General features: G+C 42.1%; 1 protein-coding gene across 4 annotated transcripts in view; it reads left to right on the top strand.

The window, feature by feature from the left end:
- The window catches only part of VPS13B (vacuolar protein sorting 13 homolog B), a 1,005,617-nt gene that overhangs the window by 1,510 nt on the left and 980,508 nt on the right, over positions 1 to 23,599 (top strand). For all 4 annotated transcript variants that reach the window (XM_075920304.2, XM_075920302.2, XM_075920305.2 and 1 more), the window contains exons 2-3: positions 1,996 to 2,173; positions 5,557 to 5,700. In XM_075920304.2, the coding sequence (XP_075776419.2) occupies positions 2,027 to 2,173; positions 5,557 to 5,700 (291 nt within the window). In that variant the 5' untranslated portion in view covers positions 1,996 to 2,026. The remainder of the gene's footprint in view (positions 1 to 1,995; positions 2,174 to 5,556; positions 5,701 to 23,599) is intronic.

Genomic DNA, 23,599 nt, shown 5'->3' with positions numbered 1-23,599 from the left:
TTTTTAAACTATTGTACAGGTTGGACCTTCCTGGTTTTGCACCTTTGGGACCTGACTGGTCCCGAATGAGGGAATTTGCTGAACAGTGGGAAATCCCCTGACATCAGCCTTTCAGCCTGCTGCCCTTCCCCACTGCTGGATCCTTTGGCCTGGCCAGCCCTAGCTCTGCTGCCTGCAAGGTGGCATAGGGTCTGGTTGTGCTGCTTCTGTTGGGCTGCCACGGCCTGGCTTTCCCTACTGGGCTGAGGTGGTGTGACGTAGTGGGGGTACTTGCTGGGCTGTGGTGACCTCCTCTGTCTGGAGCAAGACCCAGCAGGGAAAACCTTATTATGCAAAGGTGACTCCATACCGGTTGAACCAACCCCCCATGGGGAGAAACAAAGGGAGGTGGAATGCTGCTCTGGCTGGGGGCAGGGCTTGGAGAGGTGGAGTGAGTTCCTGGCTGGAAAGCAGGAGAGAAGGAACTGGGGAGGGGGCTGGATTCCCCTATCTCAAGGGGGGCACTGAGGCCTCTTAGCCCCCAGTTCCTGTAACCAGATTACATCTGTGCTATGTTGTATCCTGGAGGAGCAATAAACCACCCTCAATTCCACTGGCTGGTGGAGTCTGTTTGTGCCATCTCGGGATGCAGGAGACGGGGGACCCCCAACGCGCCGTCACAGGTGGCTGCAGCCCCGGCTCCTCTGCTGCGTGGCAGATAGCCCCAATCATGCTGCCACGGCCACCTGGGCAGCTGCGAGCCCGCTGCCACTGCCCAGTATAGTATGGCCCTGCTGCCATCTGGGCTCATGCAGCCCCAGACAGGCTTCCCCTCCTGGGCAGCCATGGTCCTGGCCTTGCTGCTGGGTGGCAGGCAGCCCGGATAGTGCTCCACCACCACCCGGGCTGCCCTGGCACTGCTGCTGCAGCTTCTCCTCTACCAGACCCACTGGCCTCCCAGCTGCTGGTCCTTTCACTCCAGGGTTCTCTCACGAAGAGAGTCCTGGTTAAGGGAGGTGCAATTTGTATATGTTACTACTTAGTCTGCTGAGAAACAAAAATTGAAAGCCCAGAACTTTCAAGGAGCAAGAGCTGATTGTTAGGCTGGACAGACTGAAGCATTAATTCATTTTTATGAGACTAAGTGTTTGTGATAAGATTTAATTGTAATTGTTGTTTTTAAATGAGAAATTTAGTGGTTTTTTAATTAAAAATCCAATTTTAAGTTTTTTTTAAAATTATTGATTTTTATCCACCCTGGTAGATAGCACCAGGGTGGATAAATTTTTGAACAATTTTTGGTTTTTTCAGTCTAAGCAAATATTCTAATCAGTCTGTGGTCATAAGCAAAAGGTGAGTTTATAAATTGGTGGGATTTATTTAGATCCAGACATTACTATTTTCCTGTAAAGTGTTATGTAAGGATATGGCCCCCCATTCTGTCATGCAGCTTTGTTTTTTACATATTGTACAAGCTTATTATTGGTTCTAATGCAAATAGGTTGGGACTTCATGAACACAAATATTAAATATATGTATATTTTGATTTTTATTTTTTTTTAAAGCATATATAACCTAAGGATGTTAAAATGTGTGTATTCAGGTAAACTATGTAACTGCTGACAATTTCAGTGGTTACACGTTTACATATAGGATGGGAGGCGTCTCTTTGTAAGCAGCAGCTCCGGCCTGTCTCCCACCTGTGCTCTGGCTATGCTGCTGCCTCTGATGCAGAGGCAGCAGCATGTGTGGGGGTATAGGCGACTCTACAGGAGCTGGTATGCTTGGGGAGCTGGCTTAAAAGCACCATGGTGGGGTGGGTGGGTGGGTGTGTGTGTGTGTGTGTGTGTGTGTGTGTGTGTGTGTGTGTGTGTGCGCGCGCGCGCGTGCACGTGTAACCATGAACGTTAACCATTACACATTTTCACTATCACAGCCATAATCTAACCCCTGATTTTCACATTTCCAAACATTACGTAACTATTGGTGGTAATTTTTAATTTGATCTTTTTTTAGGGCTTGGCGTATAATCCAGAAAACTTCCACAATGCTAGAGTCCTATGTGACTCCCATTTTAATGAGTTATGTGAATCGCTATATTAAGAACTTGAAACCCTCAGATCTGCAGCTGTCTCTATGGGGAGGAGATGTGGTTCTTAGCAAACTTGAATTAAAGCTGGATGTACTTGAACAGGTATGTTATCAGTATGTGGCTCAATTTAAAAGAAGTTCAGTAAAATGTTCAAGATGCTATCTGTAGATCAGTATTCACATATAATTATTATTATTTTTGCTGTTTTGTTCCCATGTAGACCTCTTTGAAGCTTTTTTTCCCTCTGTTGGTCAGCCATTAGCTGCTATAGGAATCCAACATTCTCTATTATAGTGGATGAAAAGGAACAAGTAAATGGGCTTGGAGAGACCGCCTATACCTGTTTTCATTAACTAGTCATTTCTCAGTACTAGTGCTTAACTAAACTGTTTCTCCCTTTTACAAATAGTATCAATCTTTTACTAACTAAATTAAACTATGTTAAAAACATTTCAAATGTTCTGAAACCATCTTAATAATTCACTGGGGGTATGTTCGGATTAGGCTCCTCGAGTACAGCTAGTTCGGATTAGGCTCCTCGAGTACAGCTAGTTCGGATTAGGAAGCCTAATCCGAACTAGCTACTCCGTGCCGCGTGTAGCCACGCGGCACGGGGTTCGAACTAGCCGGGATTTAAAAATGGCGGCGCCCGGCTTATGCAAATGAAGCCCGGGAAATTCAAATCCCGGGCTTCATTTGCAAGTGCGGTATGCCTACATTACCCTCCTACTTTGAAATAGGAGGGTAGTGTAGACATACCCTAGGGGTGTGTGTCCCCTGCTCGCTGCACTCACCAACTCCTCTCTCACTGGGGATAGGTAATCCTGGCTCCCACCCCCCAGCCACTGGGGAGAGCCAAGCTGCAGCCATGCCAGCTTGAGGCCCTTCTCTCTCCCCCCAGCCCCTTCTGCACCATCCCAGGTTTCCTTCCAGCTCCCCACCAGCCGGAGGACCCCTTCTCATCATCCCCAGGTTTCCCTTCTTTCTCCCCCCACTCTGCCTTTCTCTTCCCCCTGCTATTCTGGGTCCCCTTCTCCTAGCCTCAGTTTCTCTTTTTGTAGTTTAACTTCTACAGCACCATTCAAGCTAGTAGTGAGAACCCCCTCATGCCTAAACACTCTTCTGTTCAAAATATTCATTTGGGGTATGGTAAAATTATCTAAGCAAGTTTTCTAGAAAGTTTTTTTATTAACGATAATGAGACTTCTGAATTATTTTAGCCCTTGAATATTTGTGTCTTCCTCCTCAAAGTTCCTGCAGGGTACAAATAGAGTAGAAATCTCCAGTTTTACATAAATTCTGGCTTGCTTCTTATTCTAAAAGGCTGACACACAAAGTTGTGTGCTCCCTTCCCCCTTAGTTTTTCAGTCCTTTAAGTCATTGCTGAATTTTAGTTTTGTTTGCAAGTTCTGTGTTGGCCATAGATTTCTGGTTATTTTTATTTCCTGAAAATCTTTTTGGTCCATGCTAGTTAAGTCACTGGTCACCATCGTCAGTCCACTTTTCCAGCACAGAGCTGGTGTTTTGTAGCTGGGTTTCAGAATCTCTCCTGACAATTCATGGTGTCTTAATCAGTGGTTTTATTTCCAGCTGATAATGTTCGAACTCTGCCTTTAGGATACCCTCACTTCTTTCTGAGAAGTTTCCAGATACAGTGTTAACTCTTAATTTCTTCTGATGGCTGCTGGTGTCTTAGCTATTTATTCCATTTAGTTTCAGCAGGAATACCAGTTCATAATTCCAGACCTTGGATAGTATCCCACTTTAATGACTACAGGTTGGACCTGCCTGGTCTGATAGCCTCAGGACCTGACTGGTCCCAGATGAGGGATTTTTCTGGACTATGGGAGGTAGTTTTTGGGTCCTTCCGTACCCTAACTACCCCCCCCCACACACACACTGGGCTTCCTGGCTCCCAGACTCTGCAGCTCAGCTGTGCCGGCTCCTGGACCCTCAGCCTAGCTGAGCTGCGCGCTGGCTCCTACTACATAGCACTGGGCTCCTAACCTCCTCATTCCCTGTGGCGCACTGGGATTCTGATCTTGGAATATCCATGGTTCAGAATCAGAGAATTGTGGTTTATGGAGATGCAACCTGTACTTGTATTGCCTGTCCAATAAGTGAAAGAGCCTTATGGGTCAGTTTTTCTTTGAAGGAGAAATTGGTAGTTTGGATTATGGGTATTTTCTTTGGGTAACTTGTTTTTATTTATATAGTATATGCTAGTTCTTGAGCTGGTACAGTCACAAACAGCATGTATACAATCACCTCTTTCAGAAATCTCCACTTACTCACTGACTAGTTTCTAGGAAGCAGGTCTGCACCTTGAATTGACTTCAATTAAATTAAGGCAGAGAGCAAAACATCTATATTCTTGCCCAGCTCCCTCAAAAGGAAACTGCATCACAAAATTAGCAGAACAGCTTTTCTTCAAAAACTGTTGTGCCTCTGTAGGGCTTAGTGAAGATGCTACCTACATAGATGGGAGAGCTTCTCAGTACAGGTATTCCACTTCCTCAAGAGGCGATAGTTGTACTAATGGGAGAAGCCGTCCTCTTGACATAGCAGTGTCTGTTGAGCTTGGTTGATATAACTACGTCCCTTAAGGATATGGATTTTCCATACCCCTGACCAACATAGCTGTACTACATATGTCTATATTGGAGACCAACCCTAAGATAAGACTGAAAAGAACTAGAAAAGTTCCAGGAGTATAGGCTTGTTTCTTTCTGTTTGACTTGTTCCCTTAACCTTGACTATTCTGTTAACACTGGAGGAAAAAGAGTACAAAATCAGATTTCTATATATGTGAAAGGAATCAACAAGATGATGATATGTAATAGTCATCTCTCCTCCTTTTTTTTTTTACCATAGTGCTCACTCTTTTAAATATCAGCTCCATATCTGTGTTTGCCATATCTTGCTGTCTTTGATCTAATTTGTGCCTCTTCCTAAGAAATACTGAGCACTTTGCAACTCTCATTGAAGTATTAAAAGGTTTTTGGAGCTAAGCCCTTGATGCATTTTTAATATTAATCTGTAAGGCCCCAGGCAGTATAGAAATAATACAGTGTGCATATGAATATAATTAACTTTCATATTGTTAATTGTTGTGAGTGTGCTCTAGTTATGTTTCTAGGGTAGTGATATATGTCACTGTAGCTGCATAGAAAAGAGGCTGTTTTAAATCTTTTTTAAATATCAGGGATATATTACAATCCAGATGTTTCCTTTGAACACACAAGTAAATGTGTGTGAATAAATGCATGTGACCAGTTATTAACTAAAGTGCCAAGAATTATGGCATACAAGTTGATGGTGGATAAACTAACTCTTCAGGGATTTTATTTTTTGGTGGGACAGGGAGGGTGTCAGGCAGCTTTTAAGATACTTTCTTAGTCTATTATAAAGTAGTAAATGTGTCCTTGACAATTTTTATTTTGTTTTTAATTTTTATTATCTAATTGGTTATTTCATTCTTTTAGGAGCTGAAACTACCATTTACTTTTTTAAGTGGACATATTCATGAATTACGAATCCATGTACCATGGACAAAATTAGGCTCAGAACCAGTTGTCATCACTATCAATACAATGGAGTGCATCTTGAAACTGAAGGATGGAGCCCAGGTAAGAAGCCTATGATGAGTTTATATAAAATATAATTGTTAAAATTGAGTGGTTTTTTTTTTTTTTTAAACGATAAAGTAGTTTAATGTATTTTGCCATGGTTGTCTAAAAATCTTTGCTCTGAAGCAGTAGTCATGGTCAATATCACGGGGCCACTGATGCTTTCAGTTCTCCCCTCCCCGCCCTTTCATGTTACTTTCTGTAGTGTTGGTCATGCAGGTGTAAAAGCAGGTTAATGGATCTCTCTGCCAAAATTTTCCTATGACTAGGCAGCAAACGAATCTCAAGAGTAACACAGCATCCTAAGCGCTTCCAGCTTCTATTTTCCAAGAAGCTGTGTCCCACTGCTGGATTAAGTTATATAGAGCATCACTAAGCTTTGTCCTCAAGAGATGAATTATTACTATACGAATGCTTTAATTAAGTGCCTATTATTTCATTATAGCTATCTCTTTTTTTTCCCATTTTAATGTAAGTTATTTGCTTAACATGTACATCTTCTTGGAAGACATTTTTAATATATTTTAAAAGCTTTTTATGTAGTCATTTGAGAAAAATGTTTAATGTTTCCTGTCTGTGAAATTTTCATTACACAACAATAACCTTTAGTATCATACGAGCAATTGGATATTATATTTTGCATATACAGGTTAAACCTCTCTAGTCTGGCATCCACGGGACCTGACAGTTCCAAACCAGAAAATTTTCCAGACCACAGGAGGTCATTATTGTCAAGTAGCATTACCAAAGCTTCCACTGCTTACTGGGCTGTTAGAAGACATTTAGGGAAAATTAGATCTAAACAACAGCCCAGAACACTGAGAACTATGAGTGGTAGCTGTAAACAAACTTTATAGGACCACAGAAAACTTGGCCACACCATGAAAAGTGTACATCCGGCGAACTAAAATAATTCTGGACCACTGATGTTTCCGGATCAGAGAGTTCTGGACTAGAGAGGTTCAACCTGTATGAATAAAAAGAAGCAAAGAACTTTGTGAAAAATGCAGGACTATTTTGCCATATTTCAGCATTCATTGTCAACAAATATTTTGGAACGCAACACTAAAGCACATTTTAGTTCTAGATTTCTTACTTTATTAAAATGAAATAAGTGTTTAGATACTCCAATTATGAACAATTTACACATCTATGGAACTTCTACAGTTTGCTTAATGAACTATTAATATTTGAAACCAATATTTAAATATCTGAAAGTAATTACACAGGAGAACATTTCTACTTTGTATTTATATGATGAATGTTCTGTAATGAAAGTCAATCTATTTTTGGAATTAAAACCTTTTTTTTGTCCTAGTTATGCCACCTATATAGTGCTCTCTCTTTCTCCTTCATGTGAATCTATATATTATATATAAACATAACACTTAGACACTAAGTGTTTTTTCAATGGTAAGGTAGAGGTTTCAAGGCCACAAGTCCCATAAGAAACACATTTTAGACGTTATAAATTACAATTAATTATACAACCTGTGGAAAAAGATTTGTAACGCATAACTGTGCAACCAAGAACTAATATTTGATATTGGGCCATGCAAATGGCTACTGTTGGTATGATCAGATTTCCTGTTTGCATGGTATTTGAAACTTAAATTTTGTGGTGCATACAGCAAAATGTCAAATGTTATAAATGTGTAAAGCATGCTCAAAACAAGTATTTTTTATAGATGTTGAAGATTCAGAGGCAAGAAAGGATTTTTAAAAATTACAGCTGACATTTGTGCAAATTATTCAGTGATATGAACACCCTAAAGAGTAACATTTGGGTCTGTGTCAATGACAGGGTTTATTTTGAGTAATAAGTATGCAAATTTAAAAAAATGTTTTCTTTGGGTATATTTTTAAGAAACTATGGGTTTGATTTTATTTAATGGAAAATATTTCTACTAGAAGTTAAGGAAAAGTGAAAATGATAAATTTGACATGGAAGTCATAAGTATTTTAGAAGCTTCAGGGGGTAGCCGAGTTAGTCTGTACAGGATAAACTTAAAAAACAACTATTGGTTTGGTAGCACTTTATAGACTAACAAAACATGTAGATGGTATCGTGAGCTTTCATGGGCACAGCCCACTTCTTCAGATGACCTGTCCAGGGGGCAGGGTGCTGGTGGGGGCCTGGCCAGGGAGCAGGATATTTGTGGGGTCTGGGCAGTGGGCAGGGTGCTGGGGCGGGGGTCTTGGCAGGGTGCTGGTGGGGGGGGGGGGTCTGGCTAGGAGGCAGTGACAGGGACAGCTCAGCCAGTACCTGGGGATCCCTCTGCAAGTGCTAGTCCTCCCCTTCCCTAAACAGCCAGCATGCTTCCTAAGAAGTCGGGATCTGGTGCGCAGCCAAGGACTTCCTTCCCCGTGCTGTGTACCTTCCTTCCTGCACGGGGTGTGTCCATGTCCCAGGGCTGCGTGCCAGCTCTGACTTTTCAGGAAGTCTGTGCGCTGCTTCTACCCTGCCCTAAACATCCAGTGCACTTCTTGAGAAGTTGGAGCTAGTGGCAGACGGCGACTCCTCCTCCCCCCTGGGTGCAGGCAGGAAGGAAGGCAGGCAGGTAGGTAGCACGGGGAAGGAAGTCCCCGGCTGCGTGCCAGATCCAGCTTTTCAGGAAGTGCGCCGTCTGTTTTGGGGAGGGGAGGAACAGCGTGCTTGCTTGCTGAGATGCAGGATCTGGCGTGCAGCCAGGGTCTCCTAGCCATCCCGCCATGCTGGAGGAAGTGCCAGTGTGTGCTCGTTCTTGGAGGTGGTGGTGGAGAACGAGGGGGAGATGCTGGAAGATCTCACGATTGACTGGTCGTGCCCCCAAAATTGACCAGTCGATTGTGATCGATGAGTTGGTGACCATGGTTCTAGACAGAGGTAGTATGCTGTAAGCAGCACAGTATGTGCAATCTGTTGAGATGAGAAACCTTGCCTACAACCGTGCATACTTTCATTTATGGAAATTGGCCGTATACCTTGAAGCAGTCTGTTTAAAGAAATGAATCCCCCCCCCCTTTTTTTTAAAGCATATAGCCTATTTTACTAAACTGAATGTCTAAATTTGGTATAATAAATGTTAATCTTTATGTATGAATGTAAACTTTAAAAAGTGAGAGAGCTGGTCTGTGGATAACAATCCAAACCATCTGGGCTGGGTTCCTTGAATCCTGAATCTCAGGTTCTCATTAAAGTGCCCTGTGTCCATGCACAAACATCTTGAAAAGTGAATTATTTGTGGTGTAAGGCCACAGTAATTAATACTGTTTGGAAGTGGAGTGGGTCTACTTTTTAGTGAGCTGGTTGGTTTATGATTTATATGGATGTATTCCTGAATACTCTGCTTCTGGTTGCTGTCCCACGCTGCATTGCTTCACACTTGGATCAGGCTATCTTTCAATCTGTATGCCCTCTACTGCTTAATTTTGACTGGAAGACACCTCCCTGTTTAAATACTGGCACACAGCCCTATGTGCCCCATTTTGATACAAAGTAAATGCTATTTCACAGGTAATAGTGATCATATGCCCGTTATAGCAGGCATGCCCTCTTGTGCTTCTAAGTGGACACCTGTAACATTCTTGGACTTATGCTGCTGTCCAAAAAGGGCAATTGTCCAGCTGCATCTGGAGAAGTTACTGGAATGCAAACATTTATAAGACCTTGTCCTAGCAAGTAACAGCAATAGGCATCCTGACCTGTTTGCCAAATCAAGGCAAAGGAGCTGAGGACAAGGGAAAAGATCAGGACCTATGGTAATGCTCCTACTACCTGCCTGTATTGAGTGACTGGACTGAGTTTTTACAAGCAGTGCCGCCACCTCACCCAAGAATGGCATGATGGGCAGTTTTTCATACACCTAAGACACCAGAAAAAGCAGCCTTGACTTGTGTATAGTATGGGATCTCACCAGGAGGAAATTCTTCAGGGGAAACAATAACTGTATGATATGGCAGATTGGAAGAGTACATGAGTACCCTCTGCAGGTAACCATACTGAAGCTGCTGTGGAGGAGAGCTCTACCTCTTCAAGTATCCTGTAAAAAGCTGCTTAAGCAAGGGAAACCATTATAACTTTGTTATGGTACATCTAAACTACATCCCTCTTTCGAGAGAGGGATGTAAATTAGACATATTGAAATTGTAAATGAAGCCGGGATTTGAATTTCCCATGGTTCATTTGCATAATTGCGTGTCAGTTTTTTTTGAAAAAAGCTTTCGAAAGTGAATCTGCGGTCTAGACACGGTTCTTTTAAAAAGAAAAGCCTTTTTCGACTGATCCTGTACTCCTCAAAAAATGAGATTTACAGGATCTTTTGAAAAAGGCTTTTCTTTTCGAAAGAACTGCGTCTAGTCTGCAGTTTCACTTTCGAAATAGCGTTTAAAAAAAAAAATGCCGTGATGGAATTATGCAAATGAAGCATGGGAAATTCAAATCCCGGCTTTATTTGCAATTTCGATATGTCTAATTTACATCCCTCTCTCGAAAGAGGGATGTAGTCTAGACATAATGTTCATTGTAATCTGAGGAGTAAAAATTGCCCTGTTCATTGCAGTAAACATGCCCGAGTTTCTAAATCATATTCCTCTTCAGACTGTCCCATGTGAATATCGGTGAACCTTCTACCATGAATCTAGCAGGCTTTGCAGCAGCATAGAGAAATATCCCTCTTTGTAGATGATAAAGGCATTGACCTCGTGTGAGGAATAAACAATATGTACGTGTGTCACATCAGTAATGCATATTCACTTGGGGATCCCCATCAGTGCAAAGCTATCAGTAAATTGTTCTAGTAACCAAGCTTGCGGCATGGCACAACAACACTTTCCTCATAGCACTGCAACCCTCCATAACAATAGCCTCATCAGTTGATCTATCTATGCCAGAGTGGTGAGCTCCCAGATATTAATGGCCATACATTTCTCTTTGCTGAGGGGAACAGTCATGTCAGTTTTCTGCTGCTATAGCTCTAGTGACATATCTGCACAGAACTTTAAGAAAGCAATCTTGATGACTGCCACTGCTGGTCATCCCACTTCTGTGTCACTATCCTATCAGTGCTAGCTAACTGCTTCCAGAAGTGACACTTCACTGAGTAAAATCTCTCCAGGTATTTGTATACAGAAGTAATTTTTTGATTTAATTCTTCTGCTCCTTTTACCTGTAATACTATCATCATTGCATTTGAAGCTGCCAAGTCAAATGCAGGCATCTGAACTCCATATTTGCATTGTCCTGTTTGTACTAATTATTGTGATGGTCATAGCGTACTATAGTATGTCTTCCATGCTGTCTGGCAGCAATTTGAAAATTAAATTGATGCTGGTAAAATGCAGATGATTTAATGGGTTTTGAAGACAGGAATCAAGAATTTGTTAGTGTGATCCATCATTCCAAAATTCCTGTAGCTTCCGGTACGCATCCCACAGTACATCCCCCCAAAAAATCCCAAAATATAGAGCTCAGAGGTGGATTATTGTACCATGGGGAGTTTGCTCATTTTGGTGCATGTTTAAAATGAAAAAGCAGCCGGATATATGCATGTAAAGGTTAACAAAGAAAGTATTATAAAATGGCATAACAAAGCAATATGGATGCACATACTTGCCTATCTATTTGTATTCATCTGTTGTCATTGGCCTTATATTTAGATTGTACTCTGTGTGTTAGTTTTTTTGGGGGAAAGGAGGTTCTGTGTGTAGTATTTTTTTTGTTTTGTTTTTGGGTTCTGTATGCAGTATCTAGCACAGTGGGATTCTGGTCTTGCGACAAGGCTCCTATACACTATAGTAATAAAAATAATTTCTTTGTAAACAAACCCTTGATCTAAATTCAGAAGCTGGGTTTTCTAGGGGAGTCCTTAAGCATATCACAAAGAAAGGTCTGTTCATCCGTTATCAGAGAAACAGAGTTTCAAGACTAGCGTTCAATCTTAATTCAAAGGAAGTTCTTTTGGCATGTCATTGCCAGTGGTAAAGACATTGTTAACTTAATGGTTGCACTTCTCCAAGGAAAAGTCTGAGAGAGGTAGCCATGTTAATCTGTATCTGCAAAAAAACAAGAAGTCTTGTGGCACCTTGGAGACTAATAGATTTATTAGGGCATAACTTTAAACTTATTCTGTACAGGCAGTCCCCGGGTTACGTACAAGATAGGGACTAGAGGTTTGTTCTTAAGTTGAATTTGTATGCAAGTCGGAGCTGGTACATATTGTAGGGGAAACTCTAGCCAAACATTTCTCCAGAGCTCAGTTTTATTCTCCCACACCTCACTTCCCTCAGTTCTTTATTCTCAAGCTGAGGTGTCTGCTGAGAAAAGCCGCTCCGCGTCTCCCTGGTCTGCTGGGGGGGGGGGAGGGCGGCGCTAGCTTTGCGTCTCCCTGGTCTGCTGGGGGGAAGCAGCTAGTGCGGGGTTGCCTCACCCTGTTTGTAAGTAGGGATCCGATGTAAGTCGGATCCATGTAACCCGGGGACTGCCTGTAATCTGTTGGCCTCCAAGGTGCCACAGGACTCCACATTGTTTCTCCACTCTTCTTCTGGAGATCTGTTGCTGTTAGCAGAGTCTTGAGCACCTTTGAAAACATGCAGTCTTAATTTGAATTCATTTTATTATATTGTGAAAGTGTCTGCCTTAGACAAATTATTTCTTGAGAACTCTTGCTTGGATATTCATTCTGTATTCATCTGCTTTTGTGCTGTTTTCATACCAAGTCCAACTTCTGAAAAATTAATCTTCAGATTTTTTTTTATGTAATAGCATTCATTAAAACTCATCTGTAACAAACATCTAGTAAGTGCCGTTATGGTTTTTGTTTCCATTGATATTTTATTGAGTTTTAAACTGTTTTATCCATGTGATTCAAGAGGAAGCATGGAAAGCTTATGGGATATGCATTTTGGCCTTTGGCACAAATTTAACTGGTGATCTCAGTTTATGGGTCTATGATCATGCTCTTTTCAAAGGACAAACGCATATAAAGTATATGTAATGGGCAGACATTTTTAGTCACCAACTAATTAGCTTGGTCCATTGAATATCAGAAGAGAGATGCTACAGTAGTGGCCCCCAACCTTTTTACCTTGGGTCATATCGCATCTCTCTGCACTCCCTCCCGCAGAGCTGGGTTTAGGAGTGGGGCTGCGGCTCTAGCTTGTGTGCATATGCAGAAGAGATAAGGGGGATGTAGGTCTGGAAGTGGAGCCTCAGGCACGGGGCTGGGGCCAGGAGCGGGGCTGGGGCCAGGAGCAGAACTGGGCTGCAGCTGTGCGCCCTCCCCCTCAATATTATCCTGTGCCCTCCTGCCCGGGAGGTGGGGGGGAATGCCCCATAGTTTGGGGATCTCTGTGCTACCAAATGGATCACTAGAAAATTGATTGTTTTTTGAATATATAGTGGCTCTGCGATACCTAGCAGAAATTAGGACATTATTCTTGAAGAAAATGAGTGCTAGGGTATACTATCAGTCCTCTCTAGAACTAAATGTTTTCCTGCAAGAAATGAAGAGCATGGATTGAAGGTCAGTTTTTCAAAGTAGTAAGGAGAGTGAAACTAGTGATAAATTGAGTAAAAGGATGGAGGAACAGAGGAGAGGAGAAGGTTGGTTGCTTAGGGAAGAAAGGGCACTGTGGGAAAGCAGTTTCCCTTTAACTTAATCATAAACAATAGGTAGTATAAAACAAATAGTTTAAACCAATGTTTCCCAGCCAGTGGTATGACTACCTTTAGTGTTACTCAAGAGACGGGTGGGAGGGTACATCAGCACAACTGAAATTTGGAGAAAACTGAATATTTGTGTTAAATTTTACAACGCTTTATTATTTTTGTACTTTTTACATAGAAAAATTTCATCGCCCGGTCAGCTACGATTAAGTTGTTTAAATAAATGTGTTACAATGGTAGAAAAAAATTGTCTGAAAACTGTAGGTACTGGGGGTATTTATAATTTTTTTTAAAGGGGTACTTTATAAAAAAAAAAAAAGTTGAGAAACACTGATTTAAACATCTGAGATAGGAGCTCTGCATTAAGATTATGAATGGCCTCTTGTGACTCACATTCCAATCAGGGAAACCTTTTATTTCTTTGAATGGAACCCTGACGTGATGCTTCTATCTCTTCCTCTTTTCATGTTGCAAATGTAGGAATAGTCTTCTTAAATGTATTGAGTCAGGAAATCTTGGATGGTATCACCGAGGCCAGGTTTACACTGCCTCTGTCAGATACAGGCAGCAAAGTGGGGGGGAAGAGGAGATACTTCAAAGCGGCAGTGCTGTATGGTCCCAGGCTCTATGCGGCGCTGCCCCTTCAAAATGCCACAGCGGCGTTTCAAAGGGGCAGCACTGTAGGGAGCCCGGGATCAGCTGTGTGGCACTTGCCCAGGGCTCCGTTTGGCACTGCCACTTTGAAGTATGTTTGCCTTATCGACAAATAGAATAGTAGATGCAAAAAATTACACTATACTTAACACCTTACTCTGGAGTAAACCATGTTTTGGCAAAATGCTCTTTGTTTTATGCCACACATGTTTCCGATCTGTTTGTTTTGTTTGTAATGCTTGTAACATTTGGGCAAAGACTTTTGTTTTCTATTTTTTTTTCCATTGCTGCTTTTTTTTTCTAATTTTGCATCTTCTTGCTTCTTTTTAAGCCCTACATGAAGTCTTGAATACTGTTTTCTTAATTACCAGCTGAATTATTTCCTTCCTTCTCAGTTGGAACTTGTTTTAGAGGTCATCATTCTTTTTCAGTGGTCAGTAGAATTTAATTCATGTTCTTTGTGTAAATTCTTCACCCGTCTGACTTTAGGTCTGTTCCTTCATCTCAGTCAGTATCCCCAGTCTTTTGTTCCCAAATACTAGAAAATATAATTATTTTATCAGAAAACTTAAATTTAATGTTTCACTAGTTCTGAAAGGCTTGTGAATACCTCACATTGTGAAAGAGAGAAGTGATGTTATAAAATAGGGGAATAAATTGTCTCTGCAGTTTTAAGCAGAAATAGGCAAGAAGTGTTTTGAGTACTAAGGACCAAATAATTTTCCTATATAAGCAAACGGCGGAAAATATCTTGCTGACTTAAAATTTTGGCCCTCTTCTATTTGCAGTGAAGGACTGATTTGGTAGTCAGGGCAGAACCATTTTAATCAAGACCATTTAAAATCATGATTTAAATCATTTGTTTTTTTTAAAAAGTTTTAAAATCAGGTTATGGCTTAATAAATAAAATTGAAAACGTGTGCTATGGAAACTGTTAACAGAAACAATGACCAAATTGTAAATGTGTGGTTTTTTTTTTTAAAGATGGTATTGTTGGTGAAGTTATTTAAGGTTTTATAAAACTGCTCTAGGCAGATAACAAAAGTTGATAATAAAGACCTTGATCCTTCAATCACTTAAGCAGGTACAACTTGACTCAGATTATGAATGTCTGGAAGAGGGGAAATTTTTTGTTCGCTCTCCTGTAAAACTTCTCCTTTGACTGACTCATAGAATGATGTTAATAGACCAAAGAGTGAATTGAAATGAATATGCAGCTCTTGGGATGGTGAAGAATATTTTACAAGAGGACTTTTTTAAATGGCATATGTTAATAGTGAATTAAAATCAATCACACTTCTTAAAATAATGGGAAGTGATTGTGAGTCCATTGTGAGTCCATAGTTGAAGCTGAGTTTTGCATTTAAAACGGAGATTCAGACTCTTTATTATGTAGGAAGTATACAATATAACAGCATTTACTTTTCAATTACAGAATGAACTCTGAGAATTTACAAGTAAGTCTGTTATTTTGAGTTAAATTTTAACAGCACACTGAGATTTGTTTTTGTCCTGAATGATTTTAACAGAATAACACACTCTTCAAACATTTGATGTAGTTAAACTAATTGAATCACATATGTAGACTCAATTTGATGAAATTGAGGTGTAATTAATGTTGCTAAACTACTAATAAATATTGTATTACGATTATATAGGCTGCACCAGATCAACAGCTGAAGTCTCACGGTCACTGCAGTGACCTCATGGGTGTAACCAGTATTGCCATACCTAGTTAGGAATGTTAAATATCAGTTAATTAAATAGTTGATTAACATCATGAATTCTTATTAGTTACTCAACTGTTCTATAGTCCCTAGGGGTGGGGCTGGCAGCCAGTGGGCTCTGGCCCCACTCCCGGGTGTCTACTTGTCCTGCATGGGAGGCCAGGCAGGAGCTGGTTCACAAAGGGAGCCAGTTTAAAAACCAGCTCCCCTTGCGGATTGTCTGCCTGTTGTCCCGTGCTGTTGCCTCTGATACAGAGGCAGCTCTGTGTGTGGGGGGAAGGGGGAGAGGTGGCAGCGGCGGCAGCAGCCCTTGTCCAGGGAGGGGTCTGAGTTCTGGGAAACAGCGTGAGCTGGAACTGAGAAGGGCTGTCTGCCCACCCAGCTCCTAATACACTTTAACTGCAGAGCTGCAGAAAGGGTAGGTCCTGGACCTGGCGCAAGCCAGGACAGAGCTGTGCTGGTGGCCAGCCTGCTAAAAAAAATTTCTGATGGGGCGGGGGGGGGGGGGAGAGAAATGCATGTAATCTCTAGTATTAACCTATAAGCTTTTGCTTATTGGTTAATCGACTATACTATTACATCCCTACTCCAAGTGTTCAAAAATCCTGAGTGAACCCCCACAAAAAACATGACTTTGGTTTAAAATCATAGGAGGGGGCAGGGAAATATTGGGGTGGTTCTTATTTAACATCTGGATTTTGAACCTTTAGATCACATTCTCAAGACTTTCTTTGCAGCCATAAGGGCTAGAAACTTATTTTTAAATGAAAGTTAAGGTTCTGTCATAATTACATGATTCCAAGAGCTACATATTTCCCATGAATCCCAAGTTACATGAGTCGTTGTAAAAGTACAAGAGTCAATAATTCTGAATAACTTAACCAATCATCACCTTTGTTCTTAGGCTTGGCAAGAGGGTCAGTTGACTGGCCATATACTAGCAATTAGCTACCTGCTATTTGGAATCAATCTAATATTCCAGCAAGAATACTGTAAGGTAGTCCTATTAGTTTGATTGCACCATAGTGCTGTCCCCAAGTGACATAGAGTTGCTGTCAGTGTGATTAGGTTGATGTGGTAATAACATAGATGCTGCATTGCTTATGCTGACTTGTCATTAGCTTTAAGCAGCTGTACCACAACACCCCACACGATCAATACATTCGATACAAGCACTCCTGGTGAGGACATACTTCACTCCTTGTGTCAGTAATGTATGCGCACAAATAATTTAATAGCTGGGGTGGCTGTATGCTCGTGTAAATTAAGTTGACATAATTTTGTAGTTAAAACATGCTCCAAGTCATTAAGGCTAGCTTCACAAGGAAGAAAGTGGTTTTCCTAACAGCTGGTGCCATCCATCAATTCATCCATCCATCCAATCAATGCAAATATAAAAAATTAAAATGAGCTTCATATTTAACTTAATTTTCCATTGGTAAGTTATTTTCTACTTAAAAATAAATAACTCACCAAATGCTTTCAGAATCACTGGACCCCAAATGCATATATTTCTTATCAGTCACACTCATGAAAACACACTGTCAACGCTCCTTCCCCACTCTGGCATGATAAATGCAGAAGTGGGGGCCCGCAAAAGTACTCCAAAACCTTATCTTTCCAGGCTTTGGTAAAAAAAAAAACTCTATTCCCCCCTCCCCCCCAAAAAAATCTTAACCTAGATTTTGGATATGCAGCTCTGCTGCCACCACCCAAGTAATGATAAAAAAAACAGGGAGAGACTACTTGGGAAATCTCACCCCTACAGTACAAACCAGGACTCAAAAATTAACCAATACGAGGTTAATAAAAAGAAAAAAGAGAACTTTTATTATCATCACAATGTTCTTATTGCAAGCATAATGACTAGATGGAAAAGTCACAAGTAATACTCATGGGGAAACTCCACCATGGGCCTAGAACTTAGTTATAAAGGAAAGCAAAAACATTTTAAAACAGTGCACAGACATTAGATCCCATTTCCCAAACCATAAAACAATAAAACCTAATGGATTTACAGAAGAGTGAAGTCTATTCTTGGGAGTCAGACAGAATGTCTCCCTCCTCAGTAGCTGGAGAGAAAACTGCCCAGGACAAAGGAGAGAAAAAACAAATTCCTTTGTCCTAGTTTGAAATTCCTACCTACACTCCTATTGGCTGAATCTACCTGACTTAGGTAAAGTTAACCCCTTAGTTCCCAGGCTGCTGGCTAACCCTCATGATCATGACACACATGCTAAATGCAGACACTTGACACTTCATGTATTATTCATATAAACCCAAAGCACGCGCTTCCTTTTTCTTTATGTAAGAATGTTAGGCTGCTGTCCTGTTGCAGGGTCACAGAGTTTGGGCTTCAGCTTGAGCTGTAACATCTATATGGCACTTCCATAGTCCAGCAGCATAAACACTGCAAGCCTCAGTCAGCAGATATGGGCCAGCCAGAGTGATTAACTGCCGTTTAGAACTATCCTTAGATACACGTGTTCTGAAAAATGTCTCTGTGGTTTAACATTTAATATTAGTGTTAATTATTTTAAGATTAAAATCTGTTCAATTTACAATTGTCTTTTTTTGGTGTGTATTTTGAGGAGAACTGTGGGTCTGCAAACTTAATAAAGGAGATGATGAATTAGACACAAGGAAAAAGTCTGGAAAGAAGAACCATTCTTCAACCTAGCATTTCAGAGCAAATTTGCAGTGACATATCTTATAGAACACGGAAGAATGGTGGCTTTGAACGTGAATAAAATAGAATTATTTTTGGTTGTAGTGCCAAAATTAATTGCTTTTATGTTTAAAGGGATGGTCAAAGTTTAATTGTCTCCACCTCAGACATATTAACAATTGTGGTAGTTCCTGTGCACAAGCAGACTGGGGATTAAATAAACTATGCACAATTTACATGAAAATTTACCAGCCTAGATACAAACTACTTGCTCAGTGTGTACAACAGTGATGATGATAAATTAATATTTTACTTGTCCTGTGCAATTAGAATTTTGAAATACCGCACTGGACAATGTACAATATTTTAGGATTTTTCTGTAACAGGAATAATAAAAACTTACAAAACAACAATAGACTAGTAGCATCTTCAAAACTATGAAAGCTCATGATACTATCTACATGTTTTCTTAGCCTTTAAGGTGCTACTAGTCTATTGTTGTTTAAGTTTTTCCTGTTACTGACTAACTCCGCTACCCCTATGAAGCGTAGGAATCATTATAGTAAGGAAGTGTTTCCCAGGTGAATTAAATTTAGATAGTGAGGTCTCTAGTGGAATTCATAGTTTTCTGCTCTTCACCATGGATTAGAAGGCTCTCACTGGGTAGAAAAAAAATTATATATATAAATATAAAATAAAACATAAACTTACTTTTCTGATTATGCTGGGAAAACTTCCTGAAAGGGGGTGGAAGGGTCTTTCAGTCCACCCTAAAGATGGTTGAGCTCTGGGTTAGCCAGAGTTCCTGTGGGAGCTCATTCCATAGCTAGATCCTTTCCACCGATTAAAGCTTTATCTCTGTGTCTCATGCATTTTTGTCTGGATTTTATAAGCTGCATTGTCCCAGAGGAGCACAGCTGTGTTGGCGAGTCATGGATGGAGATGCATTTGCAGATGTAGCTGATCCTAATTAGTATATTTTGAATAAAAGCTTGAGAATATGATACTTAAGAGTTCTTATCATATGCTTCACTTGGAGGAAAAAAAAGGGTTATTTTTTATCTCAATTAAAACCAACCAAAGCAACCACCTTTTTCTCTTGTATTTCAAACAGGTATAATAATTTAGGTGGATATTAGGATAGGCAGAATAATTTTCCTTTTGTTTGCTTCCTTGCCCTCAAAATGTAGTGGGTTCCTTGTACTTTAATCTCCATGTTAAGTTTAAACTGTTGGATAAGCTTACACAGATCATTTAAAAATTATTAGTTTCCCTTTAAAACATTTTTTCGTGCTGACTCTTTTGAATTCGTGGATTTGTGATTTTTAGTTTTATTAGAATACAAGGAACCTGTCATCGTGTGTGTACGTATGTATTTATATATGCATGCACACACAGAGCTGCATGCACTGTAAAGAGTACCTACAAGTTCTTTGAGTAGTGTCCTTAGGGATAGAGCCTGTGCAGATGCAAAATTTGTATCCACATTCATATCCGCAAAAATGAGCTGCAGATATCTACATCCACATCTGCAGATTTGCAGGGCTCTAGTTATGGATGCTTCACATCAGGATGTAGGTGTATCTATGTACTTTGTAGTGAGAATTTTTCACCAGCAACTTTCACCTGTCTGTGCTGCCCCCTCCACAAGAGCATATAAGGAGGAATGGACTTGCTGCCCTTCAGTTCTTCCTCAGCTGCCTGAAGCTTGAGATGAAGCATCATGGTGTCTGCTAAGACGACTTGCTACCACGCTCAATAAATGTTTTTTCTTAGTCAGTTTTTCTCAGTTGTGCCCACCTGGTACTTTTAAAAATGTTTTTTTTCTCCCTCCTCTTTGCCTGATTTAGGCAAAAAATGGCCTTGAGTATGAGTGATCTCCAAAACGATAGGCTTCAAACCTTGCCGGACCTGCTATAGTTCGTCTCTTCTCCCCCATTCTGGCAGTGATAGACATTCAAGCTGCCTCTGCTACCTCAAGGAGTCTTACGACCCATTCGAATATAATCCCAGCTCAGTTTGAGTAGATACAGTAGAAAGAAGGAGGATAGACTTAAACTCTTGTGAATGGAGCACTCGCTGATACCTCTTGGATTTGAGTCACCTCCTGTGCATTGGATTGTCAGAGAGCTGTTGTGATTGTCTCTACTGAGACTGTAAGCAAAGATGCTGTGAGCCCCTTAGAATGATTTAAATCATTGAAGAAGAAAAGGCCCCCTTCCCAAGAAGAGAAGAGAGGAATAAAATCATCATGAGACGAATCTTTGATGACCTCACATCCGACTAAGGCTCCCATCCCATCCAGTATTGGGACCATGGGTATTGAGTGAAACCATGTCACATACTAAAAACCCATCTGGAAAACTACTAACAGCGGTGCCTATGTCAATACCAAAGTCTACGGGCTCTAGTGACAGGCTGGAATTATTGTTGGTGCAGCCAGCAACCAAATGTGAAGGACTGTAATTTAGTACTGTCTCCAGTGCCACTGGATATTCTGACTCCTGATGTATTCTGGCCAGAGTCCTATGTGCACTTATGTGACTTATGTGAACTTAAGGATCTTGGAGGAGCCTGAGTCACTGTTACAGGGCATCAAGACATATTCCTTACCAGAACTATCTAATGTATTGGGGCATACTTACCCTCTGCTACTTTCTTCAAAGTACTAATTGAACCCTATCAACAGCCTCTGGTATTGTTGCAATTATGGGACTTGATTTCTTGTGATCCTGGTTTGACCACTGGTTCTGACAACATTTACCCCTCCAATTGTCCCAAGAAATGACTCATCAGATTTGGAAATGTCTGTATATAGGGTACGTCTACACTGCAGTGTTTTTTCCAGAATAACGTCTGTCATTCCAGAAAAACAATACTAGCATCCACACTGCAATTGTTTTATTTTGACAAGTCAAAATAATGGAGGACTTTTTCCAATGGTGGTAAACCTCATTTTACGAGAAATAAGGTTTTTTCCGAAAAAGGTTTTTTGGAAAAAGGGGTGTGGACGCGGAAGAGGGAGTTATTTTGAAAAGAGGCCTCCAGGAAATAACACCGGTGTCCTGCTGGCCACTGCATCCACACTCATCACAACTCTACAGTTCCTGTCTCCCAGCAGCTCTTAAAGCTCCAGACACCGGGGCCAGGGCTTATGGCAGGAAGCAGGCTCTGGGAGCTTCCACACACCATGCCAGTTGCTAGTGCCTGATGTGTGGGCACCCATGTCCCAGCCAGAAACCCCCCAAGAGCCCACTGGCTGACACCACCTGGAGGATGTTGTGCTCCCTCACATTGAGACACATCAGGAAGCACCTAAACTCTGCCTTCAAGCTCCTGAAGGTGCATTTGGCCTGGTTGTGGGCCCTTCCCAGTTGGGCATTGAAACAGTCCCTGTTTGGGTCCGGGTGGCTGGTGTAGGGCTTTATAACCCACAGCATGAGTGGGTAGGCCGTGTCCCCCACAATGCACAGTGGCATTTGAATGTCTCTGACTCTGAAGTTGGCTCGAGGAAGAATGTGCTAGCTTCCGGTTTCTGGTAGAGGCTGGAGTTGTGGAACATGCGGGCATTGTGTGCCCTCCCCGACCACCTTTACGGTTTATATACTGGGCAGCACAGTGGTCTGGGGCACGGATGGGGATGTGGGTTCCATCTATAGCTCCTCTCGAAGTTGGGGAATCCCAGGGTGGCAAATCTGGGCATGATGGGGTCCAGGTCTCCCAAGTAGATGAACCTGCGCAGCAGGATGGTGTTAATGGCCCTCACCACCTTCAGAAGGAGACAAACAAAGACACAAAACAGAGAATCGTAAGGGATGCCTGAGCCCTCCAGAGATCCCAGAGTCCTCCCTCCTCCCCACAAACACTCCAGGAGCCACCCCCTATGAGCCCTCGCCAGGGCTCTGTGAGGGTGGGACAGCAGAACCCCCAGGGGATGGGTCTTCACCCTCTCCCCCCGCCCAGTCCACTCCTACCCTTCCGTTCCCTAGGGTCCCCCTTTCCAGTACTTCCCCTCTTTCCTTCCCGGGACTGCAGCCCAAGAGTACCTTACTTCCATGAGGAAGGCCCTGATGGTGGACTTTCCCAGGCTAAACTGGTTGCCCAAGGACTGGTAACTGTTGGGCGTTGTGAGCTTCCAGATGGCGATGGAAACCTGCTTCTCCAGGAGGATGGCGGGTCACATCTGGATGTCCCGTCGCTGGAGGTCAGGGGCGAGCCAGGCACACAGCTCCAAGAATGTCTCCTTCTTCGAGCAGTGTCCCGCGGGTGCTCCACAGTAGGTGTTGGGCTCGTCCTGGTGCTACAGATCGGAGATCTTTTCAGCCGTAGTCCGCCGGACCATGCATGTGCGAAGTGCAGCTCGTGCCTTTTCACGCCGTTTGTGTGTGCGCGGTCTGGCTCCCACCAGTTCCTCCTGACTGTCTGTGGCCGTGGACGGAGTGAACCTTCTCTCCTCAGACTCCTCTCGGGATTGAGTGAGAGAGAGTTGTTTCTTAGTAATGAGATAGTTAGTACTTAGTTTTAGTGTGTCGTAGTCTTTTTAAAAAAAACCAAACAAACCTCTTTTTTGCTGTAAATAGTTCGTTAGTTTCGTCTATAGACGACGACAACAGCATGCTGGGATAACCAGGTTTTAAAAAGTGCGCTGCTTGGCGGGAGGCAATGCCTGTTTCTGATGGCTACTCCCTTTGTATAAGGTGCCTTGGAGAGGGGGGGACACACTGCAGAAATGTCCCCACTGCTCTAACTTGACAGCGTGAGCCAGAAGGGATAGGGACGTGCGTTTAAAAATGCTCCTCTTTGACAGAGCATTACAACGGCAAGGTACAGACGCCCCCTGCCCTGTAGTCCACGGGGCCCACAACTGACCGACCACCCAAAAAGGCGAAAAAGAGACTGTCTCCTTCCTGGTCTCTACCCCTTTCGTGGGTCAGCGTCGGGGACGAGCCAGGTACTTCGGACACGTCCGCTATATGCAGCCCCAAGAAGCCTAAACAAAGCCGAAGCAAGTCTGCACCGAGTCCCTTGGTATCGGCTTCTGCTGCTTTGGCTGCACCTCCGGTGCCCTGTTCGGCACCGACGATGATTGCGACCTGGAGGCGCTCGCCAGCACTGAGCTGTCGCCAGCACCTAGACACTCGGCACCAGCGCCGAGACGCTCACTGGTGCCGACCGCACCTCCTGTAATTGCGTTGCCAAGTATGC

Source organism: Pelodiscus sinensis, chromosome 2 (genome assembly GCF_052426305.1).
Source record: "Pelodiscus sinensis isolate ZL-2025 chromosome 2, ASM5242630v1, whole genome shotgun sequence".
In the NCBI taxonomy this organism is placed as follows: domain Eukaryota; kingdom Metazoa; phylum Chordata; order Testudines; family Trionychidae; genus Pelodiscus; species Pelodiscus sinensis.
Note: the sequence above shows the minus strand (reverse complement) of the source record. Positions and strands in the feature narration are given on the sequence as shown.